Source organism: Amphiura filiformis, chromosome 2, assembly GCF_039555335.1.
Source record: "Amphiura filiformis chromosome 2, Afil_fr2py, whole genome shotgun sequence".
NCBI classification, from domain to species: Eukaryota; Metazoa; Echinodermata; class Ophiuroidea; order Amphilepidida; family Amphiuridae; genus Amphiura; species Amphiura filiformis.
Window position 1 is genome coordinate 72,191,244 of NC_092629.1, and position 23,854 is coordinate 72,215,097.

At 37.1% G+C, this 23,854-nt stretch overlaps 1 protein-coding gene across 1 annotated transcript in view; it reads right to left on the reverse strand.

The window, feature by feature from the left end:
- The window catches only part of LOC140142738 (gamma-butyrobetaine dioxygenase-like), a 35,387-nt gene that overhangs the window by 8,474 nt on the left and 3,059 nt on the right, over positions 1 to 23,854 (reverse strand). The window contains exon 2 of the mRNA XM_072164734.1: positions 4,674 to 4,778. Coding sequence (XP_072020835.1) covers positions 4,674 to 4,778 — 105 coding nt within the window. The remainder of the gene's footprint in view (positions 1 to 4,673; positions 4,779 to 23,854) is intronic.

Below are 23,854 nucleotides of genomic sequence, written 5' to 3' on the forward strand. Positions count from 1 at the left end.
AATGTCATATTTTACGCTGTTAGACATTGAATAGTAACATTTTCAAACATTTTATGTCTATCTACCAGACAACTAATGACTTAATTGCTTTTAAAATAATACTAGAAAGTTAGAACTATCAAATAGCTACATATTGATACCAAAATGAATTCATTTTCATCAGTAAACTTGAGTTTTGGTGATTTGTATGTCCCCTACCCTTAACATTGTTATATTTTACGCTGTTAGACATGGAATATCAACATTTTTCTCATATTGTATGTTTAACTACCTGACAACTAATGGTTTAATTGCTTTTAAAATAATGCCAGAAAATGAGAACAATCAAATAGCTATATTGATACCAAAATGAATTCATTTTCATCAGTAAAACTTGAGTTTGGGTGATATGTATGTCCCTTACCTATAATATTGTCATATTTTACGCTATTAGACATTGAATAGTAACATTTTCATACATTTTATGTCTATCTACCAGACAACTAATTACTTAATTTTTTTTACAACTAATACTAGAAAGTTAGAACTATCAAATAGTGCATAGTGATAGCAAAACGACGTCATTTTCTTAAATAAAACTTGAGTTTTGGTGATTTGTATGTCCCCTACCCCTTAATATTGTCATATTTTACGCTGTTAGACATGGAATAGCAACATTTTTCTCATATTGTATGTTTAACTACCTGACAACTAATGGTTTAATTGCTTTTAAAATAATGCCTGAAAAATGAGAACAATCAAATAACTACATATTGATACAAAATGGAATTCATTTTCGTCAGTGAAACCTGTGTTTTGGTGATTTGTATGTCCTTACCCCTTAATATTGTCATATTTTACGCTGTTAGACATTGAATATTAACATTTCCATACATTTTATGTCTATCTACCGGCAACTAATGGCCTAGTTGCTTTTAAAATAATACTTCAGAAAGTTAGAACTATCAAATAGCTACATATTGATACCAAAATGAATTCATTTTCATCAGTAAAACTTGAGTTTTGGTGATTTGAATGTCCCCTACACCTTAATATTGTCATATTTTACGGTACTACACATGAAAAATTGACATGTTTTTAAACATTTTATGTCTTTCAGCTAACAATTAATGGTTATTTTGCTTTAAAAGATTACATCAACCAAATAGCTATATATTAATGCCAAAATGAATGAATTATAATGAATTGGTTTGTACGTCCCTAACCTTTAATATTGTCAAATTTTTACGCTGTTACACATTGGAAAATTAACATTTTTATCATCTTTTATGTCTATCTTATGGTTTTTCTGTTAAAAATAATACTGGAAAGTTAGAGCAATCAATTAGCTACATGTTGATACCAAAATGAATTCATAATTATGAGTAAAGGTTGAGAGTTATGGTGGTTTTTATTTCCCCCCTACCCTTAATAATGCCATATTTGATATGGTTATACATAGAAAAAGTAACCTTTTCTGCACAATTTTATGGCTATCTACCTGACAATTAATGTTTGCTTTGCTTTTAAAATAATACTAACACGTTTGAACAATCAATTAGCTACATATTAATTCCAAAATGAATTCATTATCATGAGTTGAAGTTGAGTTATGATGGTTTATATTTCCCCTACCCCTTAATATTGTTACACAAGCTTCTACATGTGGAAAAGTAACTATTTTTTACATTTTCAGTCTATTTTCCTGACAAACAGCGATTGATCTCACCCCACACATATAAATATTCAAAATATTACATGAATGGCAACTTACCAAACAAATTTTGTTAACGCGGCTGTGTACTCAAGACATTGTTTCTTTCGAAATTGAGCTTTTTTTTTAGAAATGTATTTACTTTGTTATGTTTTTATAAATACAAGGAAAGAAAATCCAGATTTGTTAACTCCAACTGCTCTATTTTATGGTTTTTATTTCACTATTTCACTCGTTTCCGCCATTTAAAAGGAAAGCAAATCTTTGTTGTACCATCGGGGTATACGCGCGCAACACCGCATCGCGTTTTGTAGACGCGCAATTTGTGTAACGCACAGATACGCTACGCATACGCAACGCTTAGCTGCATGCGCCGCGCATCTTATGGAAGCACCGCGGAAGCACTGATTTCATAAAAACCTAGCGGTCAAATGGCTCCGTTTTAGCTGATAAAATGTGAATTTTTTCGGTTCTTTCCCCGATTTAAACATCAAGATATGAATAGATTTCGCCCAAACTTCTCAAAGGGCTGTGGATTTACCCGATGTTCACGTAATGTAAGGTAGAAAACGAGAACTGTCGCATTCTCCTGTGAGCTTCGATCAAAGTGCAAAATATGACCACTTTAAACTTCAATGGCCTTTATTTCAATGTTCATTTTCTCGGTAAAATGACGATTTAGGTACACGATAACTCAATAAATATAGCATCTATAGGTAAGCAATTATGCTCATCATAAAAAGCATGATCGACTTAAGAAACGGTTTTCTCATTTTTTATATTTTGGTCTATTTCCGATTTTAGAATCATTTTGTGCAAATAGGTTTGTGCATTTTGTTCATTTTGGTGCCTTTATATGGTCAATATCTCAAAAAATAAGGCCAATATCAAAAACTAAAAAACTGTTTTTGGAATGGTGTCTCAAGATTAAGAAAAAAACAAAACAACAATGTTTGGAAAGAGTGTTTTTTGTTATGATGTACCGAACAAAAATTGCCAAAAACTCACTTTTTTGTGATTTTCTTCATAATTGTTGTTTTACACCAAATCTGTATTTATATTAAGATTCATTGATGTCTTGCCTTTATAAAAATGTATACTTTTATATGTCTTGCGTTAATAATTACAAAGTTATGGCACTTTTACTACATGCATGTCTGAGAGTACACAGCTGCCTTAATAGAAATTATATAGTTCAGCTGAGTGACATATTAAGACATGTAAAACACCCCAACCCTGAACCCTATACACACCCCGCACCCACCCCACATACCCACACACACCCCCCAAACCCACACAACACAAAAATTCAACATGCAAGCAAACATGCACATACATAAATATTTGAACCAGAACATCAAAGTTTGCCTACATATGCTTGATATTAAAAAAAAAAATTAAAAAATGGAAACTTAATTAATTTTGAAAATAGAAATTGGCACAATAGTAAAATTTGAAGCCAATGTCACTAAAAACACCCACCCTACGCATTGTTGTGAAAATCTGATTTTCACTAGCATGTATCAGACTGGCCACTTCAAATCATGATCAAATGAAACCTAGGTTTGCTTTCAAATAATACTAGGCAGTTAGAACAATCAATTAGGCTTACATATTTATACCAAAAAAAAAAAAAATCATTATTATGAGTAAAAGTTGAGTTCTTGGAGTTTATATTTCCCCTACCCCCTTAATTTTGTCCTATTTTGGGTGAATTTATGAGATTATACGTCCATACATAAAATGACCTGTAAAAAAAAAGTGATACCACAATTTGAGTCCACTACCTACCTAGCAGTGATCTAGAGGGTCCATACTAACTACCTATGGTGTCAAACCTTGTATGTAGTGGGGATGAACTGAGTCCTTATTTAGGCCCCTGTGGGATCTTGCTCCTGGACTATAAGAAAAGAATTCGTACCCAGAAGAAAAAAGCTTTTGCACTCCAATGTATTTTTTAGGTATTATGTAAAAGGTTTCTCCTTCCTATAATTAGCCATAAAATTGGTCATTTTGATGAGATGAGGCTAAATAAAGTAAATTAAACTTTATTAATATACATGTATATTCATGCATTTATTAAACATGTTAAATAGAGGTCCGATTTTGGGGGTGAAATGAATTCACCTCTAATTCCATTTTGGGGTTTGGGGCAAGGGGTGTTAAGCTAGTTGAGCTTGGGTGGGTTTGTATATATATATAAATTATGTTGAAAGGTTTTGGGTGGGTTAGAGTTTGTGTACGGGTAGAAAAAATATTTAAAACTTGTAAAAAATATTTATTTATTTTTAAAAAAGAAGATTTTTGGTTTAGATCGGTTTTTTACATAGGTTTATCGATTATTTGGTTCTCGGTTTGTATAATACCGATTATGCTTATATGAGAGAGACGGAAATGGAGATATTTATTCAGAATATCTGAGGAAACAGTTAAAGTTATTTCTAGGCCTATAGTGTATGTTTTCCCTCGTGTGCATTATTTAGAGAATAAATGATAGGATTTTTGTCTTTGCCTATCCAATATCGTGTCATAATGGATGGGCTGGCCAATATTTTGAGTAGTGGATGCCGGCGCAGCCGGTATCCACTACGATATTCTTATTCAGTTTTAATGTAATTTTTGCGAGAAAAACTGCCTTTTTTTCAGAAAAAAATAAGTTACTTTTGTGAGGACATACCCGTTGTTTTAAATGAACGAAACCCTCACGAACATATAAGCCGCCGAATCGCGTTATTAGTTCTCGCGCGTGTATTACGCGAACGCATTATCGCGCGATCATTGAGGAGTTAACCAGCGTGCTGCCCCGTTGCGTGGCGGCGCGCCCTGACTAATATCACTATCAACTATTGTGAGATATTATACACCAGAAAACCAATCAAATTACGTGAATTCTTTACAAGACGCGCCCATTGAATAAGAATTGGTTATAATAATTGACTTCAGTACTTTCACTGGCAATTCCGATTATAATAATACTTACAGATTCGTGGTTAATAAGGTACGGTAAATCGCTATGAAATGCCAATGTTTGGCCTGTCCAACCGAGGTTCCTTGCTTCAAACTCGCTGATTAGCTGAAAGGTTTCCTGAAAAAAAAAACGACAATAAAAATTATTATTATGGAATTTATAATAATACGGTCTACTCAGAACGATGTGTTTATCTGATCAAAATATTTGATATCCATTGAAAGTTTCCAGTGATTTTAATATGGATGCTGTCATATTAAAATACAAAATAAGTGCACCTTTGTATATCAATGTTATCAGGTCAAAGAGGTTTCAATCAATTATTCTATAAACAAAGAAATTGCTATTTCATTCTGCGCCTACAATGCGTATATTAGCTCACCGATCGTATAACATGTATTATTGAGCGGAGCTTCACATGAAGCTGGGACGTATACGCATACGTTAGATGAGATAAATAGCGATGTGTACGCAGTTTTACGTCACTGATTCAATAATTCATGTTAGTCAGAGCCCCAAGCCTACAAAAATGAGTTGTGTTACCTTGAAAGAACTTTTTTAAACCAATGTATATTGATAGTCTGGAACCTCGGGATTATGAATTCAGAGGTCGTATTTTTCTCCAGGATTGCAAAAATATAGATATTGCGCAATAATGATGACGTCATCAAATTTTGGATAAAAATTCAAAATTTATGTAAAAATATTCTTGCCTATAGGGATACACTACATACACCTCCTTCCATTTCTTTTAAGTTAGAAGCCGTAATATATTCAGTTATTGTGTTAAGAATTTTATTTTCCCATTGACATGTGTACTAAATATAATGTTTGATTGCGATTTTCTCAATAAACGTTTTTCACTTTTACGTGGCTATAGATATTGACTATTTTTTCTGATAAACATATATTTTACCCAATTTTTAAATATTTTAAACTATTTTCATATGCATTTGGATGTTCTTAGTAAGAAATAGACAATCCATGTTTGATTCCAAAATATATATTTTGTATAACGTCTATCGGACAAAATATGATGACGTCATCAAATATGACTCCACATGTAAAAAATATCGAAATAGTTTTTATTGCTTTATATGATGACAATCATCGTTACCTTTAATATCAACACATGTCAGAACCGCACACTCAATTTGTTTACGAATTATGAACGACAGAAACTATTGATATGCATTGCTGTCTATATGAAAATTTAACTTCAAGTGCAGTTTTCTTGCATTAATATGACTTTTGAACTTCACAAGACTTGTATATTTCCTTTGTTTTTCTTGTACGCATAATGTTTATCTACATAAATTTGAAACTTTTGATGTATACTTTGAGGTAGGCCTAATGTATATATCATAAATATATTTAATTTCATGCGTGATAAGAAAGGATTTGTTGATCTTACTTCTGTAACCTAGTTTTCTCAACTGCAGTTTCTGTTGCAGTTGTTTCACCACTTATTCTGTCTGTAGTCATATCTGACACTACTCATCATCCTCATTCTGCAGATGTGATGTGCGCATGCATCCGATAGTACACTTTACACCGTTCTTTGCACATTTACAATGTCTTATGGGGTCTTTCAGCATCATTATGGGGACAAGTTTGCCATTAGCAATCTTTCGTCCACACAGCGTTGGATATGGATAATCTGTTTCAGACAGATGGACTTGTTTATTGACGTTAATTTGGCTGGCGCTACGCAAGATATGTTGGGCAAATGCATGTTTTAGGGGTAAATGTATCTAGTCCACTTTTCGTATGGATGTCTTCATGCCATTTATGAAGCTGCTTTATTTCCCTTTCTCATGACAAATCCTTGCTCAAACGCAGCATTCGACTGAAAAAGAGAACCTGGATAGCTTGTCCACTCATGCTGGAATACCGACTTCTAGTCTTTCTCGTCCAATCCATCAACAAAATACAAAATTTCTACTGATAATGCTCTCTACTGCTTGTTCAGCAACAGTTCTCTTCCTCTCTTTTTTAGCCTCTTAACAGTGTTTCATACTAGTATCCTGTGCCTTCTTAAGTGCACTAATACCCATTTCTCTAACATTTATATGGTCCAGTAGATACGTTCTTCTTCTTCTTCTGGAAAAGTGCTGCTTCATCTGGATGAAGATAATTCGCACTGCGGAAGCGCACAAGCGTGGAACAAGTTTGTGACGCAACCTTATCTTGGTGCAAATATGTACCCAGGCCTCTGGTGCAGGCTAGGTGGTTGGGCCCCAGCAACGCAGTCTTGAATGCGTTGAGGGAAGCTAGGTGAGCAGGATCGAATGCCAGGTTGTTCCAATCTCTGCATGTGCAGGGGAAGAAGGATGAGGCATATACCTGGGTGCTGCAGTACGGCAAAGTGAATCGGGATCCGTGCCCTCTGGTCTTGGATGATGAATCGGTTAGGTGATCACGTCAGTTGATGTCAACAAGGTTGTAGCCAATCCGATACATCATAGCGAGTCGGCTTTGAGTGCGTCTGCTCTCCAATGTGGGCCACTGCAGAACTTTGAACTTGGCGGTGACACTGCTGGTTTGGTCGTAAATACCAGTGACGAACAGGGTACCTCTTCTTTGCACCATCTCGATCTTGTCAGCATCACTTGATCTTGCGACTGCATTGACGGAAGTTACGACACAGGAAGGCGTTGGTGGAGTTTGCTTTCTTAAACACTGTGTTCACATGGGCGTTGACGGTCAACGTGGAGTCAAATGTGTACTCCCAGGTATTTCGCTGAGGTCACTTCTTCCAGGGTATGGTTATGGATGATGTATGAACCAGTGATGGGGTTCCTCTTGTTAGTAATGCGAACAACTTGGCATTTGAAAAAAAAATCAGAACTTGACCAGTGTAAACGAATGGGCTTACCATCTTGGTTAATATGACATTTGTCATTTCAGTTGTTGCATTGATGTGTTCTATAGCCATCTTTGGAGTATCTTCGTGGTGTTTGTTGTTTATCTTGTCCAAGTGCACCATCCTTTTGACATCTCCATATATGGCGCTTAGTCTAGGAGCTACTATAAGGTATTTTACCATCGCAGCTTGCTGCTGGCTTATGCCGAGGAATAGGCGAGTCTATACATCACAACCATTGTAGGGCTATTCTAATGCCATGTCACTCCACCCCATTGAATTTTTTGCTGGTCTGATGTACTGTGAATTTACCACCTTTGAAGGCAGTATAAACTTCTGGAGCTATAACTGACAGCGACTCTATGACTTCCAAATAGTGTGGAAGGTATACCACATATTGTAATGTCCTGTAGCTACCAGATACGGAAGCATATTCCTAGATTCTTGCAGATGGGCTTCCCAACATCCTGACCGCGAGCCATATGTACTGGTTGAGGATCCCTACCAATTATATGTACATCAGCCAAAGAAGACACGTAGGCGATGTGCACTTCTTCCATCAAAGCAGTTACAGCCTTCAGTGGTTCATCTGCCTGCATGAATACCTCATTGGCCTTGTGTGCGTCCTCTGCTTTCAATGCTGCCATAAGTTCTTGTATATGGAGGGATATGCCAGAAAGGCACTCAACATCCTTTCCTTCATCCTAAAGCCACTGCTCAAATGATTCCTAGTATAATTCAAACATAACATCTGCAACTAAATGGTGTGCCCGTAGCATTAAGTATTAGTTTTTCCCTGCCATTATTTTATTAGCGGTTCCTCTTAAACATGTTTTCGATTCTACCAATATAGCTTTCCATACGAAGAATCAGTTTCTTGTTACTCTCCGGCTTCTTCTTCTGCAGCGCAAGAGCTATATCCCGGGGGGCACTTCAATTTGAAATGGATATAGGTGTAGGGCTGGCGCTTTCGCACTAAGGGGCATTCGGTGAGAGCAACATGTAAAAAATATGGGGTCATTGGGTGAGAGCATGATTTTGGCATTCGGTGAGAGCAAATGTAAAAAATATGGGGTCATTAAGAGAACATGACCTTTTTTTTAAATGGAATCTTTGGGTGAGAACCAAAACAGCGCCACAAAAACCTCGAAAATCGAATTTCTAGTTCTAAATGGCTTCACATTTCTTTATTTTTTCAAAATAAGTAACAAAATCAGTGATAATTGAAAGTTGCTGTTCAAATTGAACTTGTAAGGGTCTTTGGGTGACAGATCAAATGGAAAAATAGGGGTCTTAGGGTGACAGAGCGCGGAGCCAGCATGTGTTCGTAAAAAAAATATGGGGTCTTTGGGTGTTGGGTGACAGCGATGCTGGAAAAGGGGTCTTAAGTACAGCCCTACATACGCGTCACCTCCAAAGTTGGAGTGCCCCCGGAGCTATATATGTCACAGATTGGTTGATCACTAGTTACTACGGTGAATTCCTGACCTAATTTGGCAGCCATGTTGAAACAGAAGTCTTTTGAACTCTGATCAACGTCACGGCTTGTTGGTGACCGTGGATAGATGGAACGATATTCAATGACTGTGTCCAGATTTACTTCTCTGATCATTCGATCATTAAATACACTCCATGTAGGGCAGACGAAATCAACGTTGATCTCATCAATTGCAATGAGAGAAGTTGGACACATCCGGGTCAAGTGCCGAAGTAAGTCACGATGACTCGTTTCTTCAATTGATGCGTTTCTTTACTATAACAGCAATCTAACATACATTAAGTAATTTTGTAACGTGAAACTCAGCCTCAAACTCTGATAAAGACAGTCGTCACCCACTTTGCAACTATGGATGGGAGCAGGGATATGGGTATTTGTGCTAACGCTGAGGATTCATTAATTTAATGTACAAAATATCACCAAGCTCAATTGTGTTGAACATTAAGCTGTTAAAAGTCATAATGCAAGAAAAATGTGTTTGAAGTTTCATTTTTATACAGACAGTAATACAGGTATCAGGGGCTATTTTAAGAGAAAAAAGTCACTGCACGTTGGCGAATGTAAAGTCTCGATGATCAACCAGCTGTTATGAGCTTGCAGGGATGGGTGGGGGAGGTTCCCCCAGTTTTGGAGATTTTTTAAAATCAGGCATTTTAGTAACTCATTTTTTACTTAAGTTACCTATAAGTCTTTTAGTAACGCCTTCGAGATTTCCAAGTTGATCATATACGATATTTACTTCTTTTTTGGCAAACGTAACCAATTGCATTTGATCATAATTTGGTTTACTTTATTGTGTTAAAAATAATTTTATTTTATGACCACTCAAACAGTAAGAACTTTCTTCTGTTGAGGTGTTTATTACTGACAACATAATCCCCACTATTTTGTTTCCAAACCATACACGCATCGTGTAGTCACATCGGGGAAGAATACATGGATTTGTGCACAAAAGATCTAGATCCTGAAAGTAAACGTCAGGCAACCTACTTTTAGCCTTGGTTCAAGGCATTAGGCTGTTTTTCTCTCTGACTCACTATTTTCTTTAAAAATTGTTTAGTTTATTCACCATGGTCTAAATGGCTCTACTGCTTAAGTATTTTGTTTTTTTTTTTGCTTTTTTATTTATATATCATAATACTGGGGTGCCCGCATCAGTCCGAAACATCTTCAGTCCGAAACGTCCTCAGTCTGAAAAACACGTCGTCTGTCCGAATCTGAAAAGCACGTCGTCAGTCCGAATCTGAAAAGCACGTCGTCAGTCCGAATCTGAAAAACACGTCATCAGTCCGATCTGAAAAACACGTCGTTAGTCCGAATCTGAAAAGCACGTCATCAGTCCGAATCTTAAAAAACATGAACATTAAACCCGATGCTCCCGATGATTAAAACGCTGAACATAGAACCTGTTCCCAAAACAACCCACTAATACTGATTGCTAGTGCCTTATACTAGATGATATAGGCACAAATTAGATCCGACGGTCCCCATGTTAGGGTTAGGATTAGGGTTTAGGATTAGGTTCAGGGTTAAAGTTAGGGTTATAGTTAGGATTTGGGTTAGGATTATGGTTCGGTTTAGGGTCATGGTTAGCATTAGCGTTAGGATTAGGATTAGGGTTCAGGTTCAGGTCAGGGTTAGGGTTAGACGCCGGAACATCTGCTCCCGCGATTATTAAGACGATAGACCCCTGAGGTTAGGGTTAGGATTAGGCTTAGGTTAGGATTAACGTTAAGGTTAGGGTTAGGATTTGGGTTCGGATTATGGTTCGGCTTAGGACCAGGGTTAAGATTAGGCTTCGGCTTAGGGTTTAGGGTTAAGGTTAGTGTTGGGGTTCGGGTTCAGGTCATGGTTAGGGCTAGACGCCGGAACAACTGCGCCCGAGGATTAAGACGGCGGAACAACTCCTAAGACCCTGTTCTCAAAACTGACTTGCCCTTAATACTAGAACCTAGTATAAGGCACTAGCAATCAGTATTAAGGGTAAATTTTGAGAACTGGTTCTTAAGAGTTGTTCCGGCGTCTTAATTTTCAGGAGCATCGGGTCTAATTCTAATTTAGCATATATATAGCATCTTTAATAAGGCATTGGCTATCAGTATGACGGGTAAATTTTGAGAACAGGTTCTTAGGAGTTATTCAGGTGTCTTAATCTTCGGGACCATCGAGTCAAATTGTGCCTATAGCATCTAGTATAAGACACTAATAGCCTAATCAGTAAGTTTTGAGAACAGGTTCCCAGGAGTTGTTCCAGCGTCTTAATCCTCGAGACCGCCGGGTCTAATTGTGCCTATAGCACCTAGCATAAAGAACTAGCAGAGTTTTAAGAACTGGTTCTTAGGAGTTGTTCCGACGTCTTAATCCTATAGCACCTAGTATAAGGCACTAGCAATCCATATTAAGGATAAGTTTTGAGAACATGCTTTCAGGAGTTGTTCCGGCGTCTTAGTCCTCAGGACCATCTGGTATAATTGTGCCTATAGCACCTTGTATAATGCACTAGCAATCAGTATTAAGTTCAAGGTTTGAGAACAGGTTAATGTTCTTAGTCCGGCGTCAAACCTTAACTCTAACCATGACCCAACCCGAACCCTAACCCTAACACGAACCTTAACCCTCCTCCTAACCCTAACCGTGAACCTAACAATACGCCTAAACTAACCCTAATCCTAAACCCCTAATCCTAAACCGAACCCTAATAATAACCCTAAGCAGTACCCTAACCGTAGGTTCTTAGGAGTTGTTCCGGTGCCTAACCCTAACCATGACCCGAACCTAACCCCTAACCTTAAACCTAACCCTAATCCTGAACTTAAGCCTAAGCCTATCCCTAACCCTAACCCTAAACCTAATCCTAAACTAACACGAAGCCTAACCCTAACCCTAATTCTAAACCGAAACATAACCCTAACCCTTGCCCTAACCCTGGGTTCTTAAGAGTTATTTAGGCGTCTAACCCTAACCCGGGCCCGAACCCTAAGCCTAACCCTAACCATAACCAGGGTACACCCGTCAGTCCGAAACACCGTCAATCCGAACAACCGTCAGTACTTATTTTTAGGATTACTAATCCTAACACTAACCCTAAACCTAACCCCCATATTCGGACGGCATAGCTATAGAATACCCATCTCACCTCCCAACACACAGGGTTAGGGTTAGGGTTAGGGTTGAGATTAGGCTTAGGTTAGATTAGGGTTAGGGTTAGGCACCCTGAGCAGGGCATTCTATAGTTATTCCATTCGGACTGACGGTGGTTCGGACTGACGGTGTTTCGGACTGATGGGGAGACCCCCATAACCGATAACCCTAAGCCTAACATTAACCCTAAGCCTTACCTAACCCTAGGTTCTTAGGAGTTGTTCCGGGGTCTAACCCTAACCCTAACTCTAATCCTAAAGTTAAGTCTAACCCTAAGCCTAACCCCAACCTTAAGCCCAACCCTAACCCTTACACATACCCTAGCCCTATCCCTTATCCTAAACCCATCCCTAATACTTAACCCTAAACCTAACCCTTAACACTAACCCTAAACTTAAGCCTAACCTAATAATAACCATAACCCTACGCCTAACCCTAAGCTGAACCATAACACTAAGCCTAACCCTGATCCGAAACCTAACCTTAACCCTAACCCTTACCCTAATCCTAATCCCCAAAATTAAGCCAAACCCTAACAATAACCACAACCCTAACGCATACCCTAACCCTAAGCCTTAGCATAAGCCTTACCCGAACCTAACCCTAATCCTAACCCTAACCCAAGCACCATCGGGTATAATTGTGCCTATAGCACCTATTATAAGGCAATCAGTTAAAGTTATTAGGAGGTCTTCTGGCGTCAAACCCAAACCCTTACCCTAACAATGACCCTAACCCGAACCCCAGCCCTAACATTAACCCTAACCTAAACCTAACCCCTAAGCCTAACCCTAAGCCTACGCCTAACCCTAATCCTTTAATCCCAACCATTCCCTTAATCCCAACCATTAACCTAAACCTAACCCTTAAGCCTAACCCTACCAATAACCATAACCCTAACACATACCCTAACCCAATCCTAAGCCTAACCCTTACCCGAACCCTAACCTAACCCTAATCCTAACCGAAGCCTAACGTAGACACCATCGGGTATAATTATGCCTATTGCATCTATTATAAGGCAATCAGTTAAGGTTCTTAGGAGTTCTACTGGTGTCAAACCTTACCCTAACCATGACCCGAACCCGAACCCTAACCTTAACATTAACCCTAACCTAGGCCTAACCCCAAGTCTAATCCTAAGCCTACACCTAACCCTAATCCTAAACCGAAGCATTACCATAACCCTTGGTTCTTAGGAGTTGTTCCATCGTCTAACCCTAACCCTAACCAGAACCCGATCCCTAACCTTAACCAGAACCCGATCCCTAACCTTAACCTTAACCGTAACCCTAATCCTTACCCTAACCCTAGGTTCTTAGGAGTTGTTCCGGCGTCTAACACTAACCCTTACCCGAACCCTAACCCTAACCCAAACCTTCACCCTAACCTTAATCCTAAACTTAAACCTAACCCTAACCCTTACCCTCACCATAGGTTCTTAGGAATTGTTCCGGCGTCTAACCCTAACCCTTACCCTAACCGTAACCCAAACCTTAACCCTAACCCTAATCCTAAACTTAAGCCTGACCATAACCCTAAGCATAACACTAACCCGAACCCTAACCTTAAGGCTAACCCTAACCCCTACCCATACCCTATCCCTAATCCTAACCCTTAACCTAAACCTAACCTTTTACCCTAACCTTAATCCTAACGCATACCCTATCCCTAATCCTAAACCTAAGCCTAATCCTTACCCGAACCTGAACCCTAACCTAACCCTAATCCTAACCCTAACCCTAGCCCAAGCCTAACGGTGGCACCATCGGGTATAATTGTGCCTATAGCACCTATTATAAGGCAATCAATTTAAGGTTCTTAGAAGTTTTTCCGGCATCAAACCCAAACCCTTACCCTAACCACGACCCTAACTTGAACCCTAGTCCTAACATTAACCCTAACCCTAAACCTACGCTTAACCCTAAACCTAAGCCTAAACCTAACTCTAATCCTAAACCGAAGCATTGCCCTAGCCGTAGGTTCGTAGGCGTTCTTCCGTCGTCTAACCCTAACCCTAACCCTGACCAGAACCCATTCCCTAACATTAACATTAACCGTAACCTAATCCTTACCCTAACCCTAGGTTCTTTGGAGTTGTTTCGGCGTCTAACACCAACCCTTACCGTTACCCGAGCCCAAACCTTCACCCTAACTCTAATCCTAAACTTAAGGTTGGTCTGAACCCTGGAATTATGAAATTATTAAAGTTGGGCCAAAATGGCACTTTTGGCCCCAAATCCCAAAAATAACGGTTTTTGGCCCACTTCTTTTTCGTGCATTGTAACAAAAAAATTCTTGGGCCAATTTTTTTTAAAGTAGAAAAATATGTAGGACCTGTTTTTTCATTTTTTTGAATTTCAATCAACTTTGAGAAATTTGCGCCAAAAATGGTCAAAAAATGCTGATTTTTCAAAAAAATTATAAAAAAGCCCGATTTTGGCCCAAATTTCAAATATTTTTGGTGAAATTGGTCAAAATTTAAAAAAATGAAAAAACATATCCTAGATATTTTGATCTAGTTTTTAAAAATTAAAAAAAAAAAATGGTCCAAGATTTTTTTGTTACGATGCACGGAAAAGAAGTGGGCCAAAAACCATTATTTTTGGGATTTTGGGCCAAAAGTGCCATTTTGGCCAAAATTTGACCTCACAGATGAACCTATCAAGTCTTTGCAAATCTAAATAAGTATACTTTTATATACTTTAGACCAACAATTTAAAAGTTATGAGGCCCGAAAGTTTCCATAATTCCAGGGTTCAGACCAACCTTAAGCCTAACCCTAACATTTACCCTAACCCCAAGCCTTACCCTACCTAACCATAGGTTCTTAGGAGTTGTTCTGGCGCCTAACCCTTACCCTAACCGTAACCCAAACCTTAACCCTAACCCTAATGCTAAACTTAAACCTGACCATAACCCTAAGCCTAACCCGAACCCGAACCCTAACCTTAAGGCTAACCCTTACCCATAGCCTACCCTTAACCTAAACCTTAACCTTAATCCTGAACTGAGGCCTAATCCTAACAATAACCATAACCCTAAGCCTAACCGCAACCCTTACTCATACCGTAACCCAATCCTAAACTTGAGTCTAACACTTACCCTTACTCTAACCCTAACATTAACCTAACCCTAAGCCTAATAACCCAAGCCTAGCGTAAGCACTATCAGGTATAATTGTGCCTATAACACCTATTATAAGACAATCAGTATTAAAGTTCAAGTTTTGAGAACAGGTTAACCCTAATCATAAACTTAACCTTAACCCTAACCTATCATATACCCTAACCCTAACCTTAACCTCAACAAATCTTGTTTGCATCTTTAGAAGAAGTAAACACTGGTATAATATAATGGCATTCGAACATCAGAAAAAAGACTAGCAAATGGCAAGAGAATTTTCAAAAAACTTTTTATCATGAAATGTAAGGACTAACTCATATTAGTTTGCTAATTTAAATTATTTAAAATGTATATAAATAACGCCCTTACCCTATAGAATAAAAGTTACCACAAAAAAGTAGGAAAAAGATAAATATTATTATTATTATTATTAGGGTTAAGGCTAGGGTTCGGTTTGGGTATAGGTTAGGGTTAGGGTTAAGGTTAGGATTAGAATAGGGTTATAGGTAAGGTTATGGTTCGGGTTCTTGTTCGGATTCGGGTCATGGTTAGGATTAGACGTCAGAACAACTCCTAAGAACCTAGGGTTAGGGTAAGACTTAGGGTTAGACTTCGGTATAGGATTAGGGTTAGACTTAGGGTTGGGGTAACTTAGGCTTAGGTTATGGTTGGTTTAAACTTAAGTTTAAGATTAGGATTAGGGTTAAGGTTAGGGTTAAGCTTAAGTTTAGGATTAGGGTTAAGGTTAGGGTTAAGGTATATGTTGGAGTTAGGGTTAAGGTTATGGTTATGCTTATGCTTAGGGTTAAGGTTAGGGTTAGGGTTCGGGTTCTTGTTCGTGTTTGGGTCAGGGTTAGGATTAGACGCCAGAACAACTCCTAAGAACCTAGGGTTAGGGTAAGACTTAGAGTTATACTTCGGTATAGGATTAGGCTTAGACTTGGGGTTAGGGTAACTTAGGCTTAGTTTTGGATTAGGTTTAGAGTTAGGGTTAGGGGTAGGCTTAAGTTTAGGATTAGGGTTATGGTTAAGGTTAGGATTAGGGTATAGGTTAGGCTTAAGGTTAAGTTTAGGATTAGGTTTAAGGTTAGGGTTAGAGTTCTTGTTCGTGTTTGAGTTAGGGTTAGGTTAGGGTTAGGGTTAGGGTCAGAACAACTCCTAAGAACCTAGAGTTCAGGGGCCCCGAGAAAAAAGCGAAAATGAAATAAGGGGTTCAGCTTGAGGTTCAGATGGATGAAAGCAGAGCCTTCATGGCTGAAATTGTAACACTCACCATACTCTCGCTTTATTTTATGTAAGTGCAGTGTTTTGTCAAAACTAAAGCGATAGAGTGGTTTGTCCTATTGTACCATATCTTGATGGGCCCCTGTAAGATTCGCCATAAGGCAGTTTAATAAAATTACACGCCAAAATGATAATCTTCAAATTTATCATTTCGATCTTTGTGGTATTTACAATATTAATAGCAAGAGGCCCCCAGTATGTCGGAAAATCATGAAAATTGTGTTGCCATGTTCAAAATAATTAAAGAAAAAACGATTAAAAAAAATAAATTGCCTTCATCAGGCGTGGTACTAATATATTCAAGTTTGACAATTTTGTTATTGTCATGACTGTGTAATAAAGACAAATGTGACGTAGTTAATACGGTTATATTATGATGAATCTCAATACAAGGAAGTATAGTAATCTTGGTGTGAAGAAATTTGAAATATAAACTTTAAGGAATAACCCAAAAGTTTGATGAAGTCATAATCGAAAGTCCTTTTGTTTAGGGGTGTGAGTCAAAAAGGCCGAATACGTTAGTAAAAAGTAGTTAAAAGCTACCGTATTTAAAGCCATAATGTACGATGTTTTTGAAACGAGTTTGGTCTTTTTTTTTTCAAAAACTGATTTTTTTTGCCATAATTGTAATGTTTACACATGCCAGTCCCAATTGGATTCAACCAAATTCATTGTGTTTTAGGACAAAAGCACACTGCCGTTAAGCGGATGAGATAATGATTTTCTGTAACATTCGTTACCTCATTAGTTTGGATTAAAATGGCCAGAAAACTTTTTTTATAATATTGCATAATTTTTGGGCAAATAATAATCAAATTAAAATTTGACTGAAATCGTATATTAATACTACTATTATTAAAATGCATAGGTCCATGGTAAAAGGAGCCCTGTACATGTACGGTACGTACAAGTGTACGTGGGAGGGTTTTTCTTATTTCGATGTAAAATATTTTCTATAGAACGTGTAAATCGTTGACATGGAATGATTCATATAACTGGGATTTATGTATACAATATTTTTTCAAAGGTTTCCATGACTACTTGATTCAAGAGAATACACAAATAATTTTCATAATGATCAAATGACCCGTGAATTCTGTAAAGCTCAGAATAAAGTTCATTACACATGTTAGAGGTAGACGTAGGACTATTAAATTTAGTTTCGATGATAAAGATATATAATGACTTCCTCTTCAATTTTTTTGCAGTCTATTAAAGTTTCAAAATTCATAACCATAATTCAATACATTTTAGGACAGGGATTAGACTTTAGAAACATGGAAACATATGAATTAATTTACATACTTTACAAAATTAATATTATTGTAAATGATTTTAATAGTGCACTTTGAAAATAAAATGTGCAGCCTATGCAGTTTTTCATTGTTTATTTCTAGCCCAGCGTGTTAGAAAAGTCGCCTACCCCTGCTTTAGATGGATGAGGATGACACTCATCATCACATCAATGACAGATGAATAAGTACGTTAACATCATTCCTAGTAACCAGCAACAAAGATTCATAATGTTTGCCTCTTGTTTCCTGTGTGTTAATTACTTAATGTAAAGTATTTTACAGCGGTCTTAAAATTCATATATTAAGGTGGTACTACACCCTTGATAAATTTGTGACTATTTTTGCATTTTTCTCAAAAATAATAGTACACTGGTATCATAGTCCAGGAGCAGCAACCTAAAAAAAATGAGTTCGTTCATCCCCCACTATATTTGACACCATAGGTAGTTAGTATGGACCCTCTAGATCACTGCTAGGTAGGTAGTGGTCTCAAATTGTGGTATCACTTTTTTTTACAGGTCATTTTATATATGGACGTATAATCGCATAAAATCACAAAAAATAGGACAAAATTAAGGGGTAGTGGAGATATAAACTCCAAAAACTCAACTTTTACTCGTGATTTTGAATTCATTTTGGTATCAATATGTAGCTAAATGATTTCCCTAACTTTCTAGTATTATTTTTAAACAAAAACAGGTTTCATTTGAGCATATTTGGAAGTATATAGTCCAAGACTCTTCTTGCAATACCATTTAGTAAGAAATGTATAGGTGAACAAGCCTTCTCTGTTGCAGGCCCATCACTTTGGAACTCACTTCCGCAGCATGTAAGAAGTGCCGGCTCAATTGCAGTTTTCAAAAAACTCTTGAAAACTCATTTGTTTTAATCTGAATTTGTATTTTTGCTTTGTATTATATTTCATGTGGTATTATTTGTTGTATTTTGTATGGCGCCTTGATCATAATGGATATTGCGCCTTATATGAATTTAATGTATGTATGTATGTATGTAATGAGTGATAATCTGACTTTTTAAAAACCATGTGTGAAGTTTGACATTGACCTCAAATCTCACAATTATACCACTTTATATTTTCAAAATTGATTAAGTTTCCATTTTAATTTGTCAATTTCAATTTTAATGTTTTATTTTGTTTTTAATTTTAAGCATATCAAGGGAAACATTAATGTAACAGTTCCAATCATTATAATATGTATGAGTTTGTTGGAGTGTCTGTAGACGGGTGTGTGTGTGTGTGGTGCGGGGTGTACATAGGGTATGTGTGGGGGTGAGGGGGTGGGGGTGTGTGTGTACATGTCTTATTATCTCACTACACTGCACCAACTTCCATTTACAAAATCCGTTAAGTTTCCATTGATGTAATATTTTGAATATTTATGTGTAGGACGTGAGTAACCACTGAGAAAAAAAGACAAAAAAATGTTTTAAAAAACCAAAAAAAAAACTGCATAACATAGAAAAATATTAAGGGGTAGGGGAAAATAAATCATCAGAACTCAATATTTTACTCATGATATTGACTTCGTTTTGGTATTAATTCTATTCAATTAAATTCAATATGTATTAATTGATTGTTCTAACTTTTTAGTATTATTTTAAAGCAAAGCGACCATTAGTTGTCAGGTAGATATACAGAAACTGTGAGGAAAAGGTAAATTGTCTATGTCTAACAGCGTAAAATGACAATATTCAGGGTAGGGGAAATTTATAACTGCCATAATTCAACTTTAACTCATGAAAATGTGTTCATCTTGGTATCAAAATGTATCTAATCGGCTGTTCTAACTTTCTAGTATTATTATAAACAAAGAGATCATTAGTTGTCAGGTCGTTACACAGAAACTGTCAGAAGAAGTCATTTTCTATATCTAGCAGCGTAAATATGACAATATTAAGGGGTAGGGGAAATATAAACTCCCATAACTCAACTTTTACTCGTGATAATGAATTCATCTAACGTTCTAGTATCATTAGTTGTTATGTAGATACAAAGGAAATGTGAGAAAAAAAAAATGATACCAAAATGAATTCATTTTCATCAGTAAAACTTGAGTTTTGGTGATTTGTATGTCCCCTACCCCTTAATATTGTCATATTTTACGCTGTTAGACATGGAATATTAACATTTTGCTCATATTGTATGTTTAACTACCTGACAACTAATGGTTTAATTGCTTTTAAAATAATGCCAGAAAATGAAAACAATGAAATAGCTATACATATTGATACCAAATTGAATTCATTTTCGTCAGTGAAACTTGTGTTTTGGTGATTTGTATGTCCCTTACCCGTTAATATTGTCATATTTTACGCTGTTAGACATGGGGTATTAACATTTTTTCATATTGTATGTTTAACTACCTGACAACTAATGGTTTAATTGCTTTTAAAATAATACCAGAAAATGAGAACAATCAAATAGCTACATTGATACCCAAATGAATTCATTTTCATCAGTAAAACTTGTGTTTTGGTGATTTGTATGTCCCTTACCCGTTAATATTGTCATATTTTACGCTGTTAGACATGGGTGTTAACATTTTTCTCATATTGTATGTTTAACTACCTGACAACTAATGGTTTAATTGCTTTTAAAATAATACCAGAAAATGAGAACAATCAAATAGCTACATTGATGCCCAAATGAATTCATTTTCATCAGTAAAACTTGTGTTTTGGTGATTTGTATGTCCCATTTGATGTCTATCCAGCTAAGAATTATTGGTTATTTTGCTTTAAAAGATTACAACAACCAAATAGCTATATGCCAAATGAATTAATTATAATAAATAAATGTCGAGTTACGTTGGTTTGTACGTCCCATAACCTTTAATATTGTCATATTTTACGCTGTTACACATTAGAAAATTAACATGGTTAATCAACATAATTAAATCTTATGGTTTTTCTGTTAAAAATAATACTGGATAGTTAGAACAATCAATTAGCTACATGTTGATACCAAAATGAATTCATTATTATGAGTAAAGGTTGAGTTATGGTGGTTTTATTTCCCCTACCCTTAATAATGCCATATTTGACATGGTTATACATGGAAAAGTAACCTTTTCTCACATTTATGTCTATCTACCTGACAATTAATGTTAGCTTTGCTTTATAATAATACTAAAACGTTTGAACAATCAATTAGCTACATATTAATTCCAAAATGAATTCATTATCATGAGTTGAAGTTGAGTTATGATGGTTTATATTTCCCCTGCTGCTACATGTGGAAAAGTAACTATTTTTTTACATTTTCAGTCTATTTTCCCGACAAACAGCGGTTGATCTCACCCAGCACATATAAATATTCAAAATATTACATGAATGGCAACTTACCAAACAAATATTGTTAATAGAACTTATATAGTTCAGCCAAGTGACATATTAAGACACGTAAAACACCCCAACCCTGAACCCTATACACACCCCACTCCCACCCCCACATACCCACACACACCTACCCCAAACCCACACGCAAGCAAACATGCGCATACATAAATATTTGAACCAGAACATCAAAGTTTGCCTAGATATGCTTGATATTAAAAACAATGAAGTCAATGTCACAAAAACACACATCCTACATATTTGTGAAAAATCTGATTTTTCACTAGTGTATGGACTGGCCACTTCCAATCATGATCTAATGAAACCTAGGTTTGCTTTCAAATAATACTAGGAAGTTAGAACAATCAATTAGCTACATATTCATACCAAAATAAATTCATTATTATGAGTAAAAGTTGAGTTATGGGAATTTATATCTCCCCTACCCCTTAACTTTTTCCTATTTTTTGTGATTTTATGTGATTATGCGTCCATATATAAAATGACCTGTAAAAAAAAAGTGATACCACAATTTGAGACCACTACCTACCTAGCAGTGATCTAGAGGGTCCATACTAACTACCTATGGTGTCAAACCTTGTATGTAGTGGGGGATGAACCAACTCCTTATTTAGGGCCCATGTGAGATCTTGCTCCTGGACTATCAAAAGTTATGTATATTATAGGGGCAAGGAATCCAGTTACTGCACTGGAATTTCAGTGACTCAAGACACGCGGTACGTTATTTATGAAAAGAAAAGAGGTACCGCTACAATCTAACTCATTTCTTAACATTTATAATGAACCACTTGAATCACTAAAAATATTCAGTGAAGTAATTGGATTAGTTGCCCCTATTATAGTATGGTCGTTGAAGAGGAAAAACAGTGGCTAAAAATTGGTAAAAAATTGGTAAAAAGCTGATTTTTGCACCAGACAAGCAGAATATATTATAGAACATCATATCCAAAATCCGAAAAAATCCTCTTTGGGGAATTCGTTTTATCCAAGATGGCCGCCAAAATGGCCGCCACAACATATAATTAGCTGTGTCGTAGCTTCTAAAGCAGGTATGATGATGATTTTAGTGTCTTTGAATAGGTGTAAGAGGTCAGAGAATTCAAATTTGTACAAATCTAACACACTGATGTCTTCAATCACACTGAAATTCAAGATGGCCGCCAAAATGCCCACCACCACATGATTAGATATATCTCCGCTTCTTATGGTTAGGGTTAGGCATAAGTTTAGGATTAGGGTTAGGGTTCGGTTACGGTTAGACGCCGAAATAACTTTTTTAAGAACCCAGGGTTAGGGAAAGACTTAGGCTTAGGCTTAGAGTTAGTTTAGGGTTAGAGTTAAGGTTAGGGGTAGGTTTAGGCTTAAGTTCAGGATAGGGTTAGGGGTAGGTCTAAGGTTAGGGGTCGGGTTCGGGTCAGGGTTAGGGTTAGACGCCGGAACAACTCCTAAGAAGCTAGGGTTAGATAATGCATAGGGTTAGGGTTAGGCTTCGGATTAGGGTTAGGTTTAGGCTTAGGGATATGCTTAGGGTTAGTTTAGGCTTAGGGATATGCTTAGGGTTAGTTTAGGCTTAGGGATATGCTTAGGGTTAGTTTAGGCTTAGGGATATGCTTAGGGTTAGTTTAGGGTAAGGATTAGGGGCATGGTTAAGGTTCGCGTTAGGGTTAGGCTCATGTTTCATATCTTATCTATGAACTCAATACAAAATTTAAGCGAGAAATGACTTTCGTATTCAACTTTGTTTTCCAAAAGCTTATTTTCACCATTTTGTTACTAACAATAGAGGTCACGCCGGTGAAACTGGAGATCATTTTGGACGCCATCTTGGATTTCGAAGTACACCATAAGCAAATAAATGTGTGTCTCAAACACAATGAATTGTTGACCCTTTTTTGCCATGACGCTCAAGAATCTAAAAGTGTTTGTGTGTGTGTGTGTGGGGGGGGGGGAGGAGGAGTGCGGCCCGGAATTTTTGCTAGTATAAATACCCCTCACAGAGTGCAAAGAGTGGCTTAAATGACACTGAAATGCCACGGCTATGTGCATGTTATGTGTCTATTTATTTTATTTCATTTTATTTTATTGACGTGGTTGTCAAATTCGGACTGATGCTGTGCTTTTCAGATTCGGACTGACGACGTGCATTTCAGACTCGGACTAAATACGTGCTTTTCAGATTCGGACTAAAGACGTGCTTTTCAGATTCGGACTAAAGACGTTTCGGACTGAAGACTTCGGACTGATGAAGTGTCGGACAAATGACGTGTTTTGTATTTTCGGACTAGCGAAGCTTTTTTTCGGACTGACGAACCTAAAATGACTTTGCACTTCGGACTTACGACGTTTCGGACTGAAGACGTTTCGGACTAAGGACGTTTCGGACTGACACCCTGCACCCATAATACTAATCACGGCGTGTCCGTCCGTCCGCGCGCTATCGCATTCACGTTCTCGCGATCGCGTTCTCGCGGTGCACATTCGCGTGCGAGTGCTCGCGTCGCACTATCGCGGGGTATCAATGGGATTGTGCGCGAAGACATAACTTAAAAGTTGGGTCTTGATCATTGAGAGACGCATTTTATAGTAGTTTAAAAGGTCAGGGCAG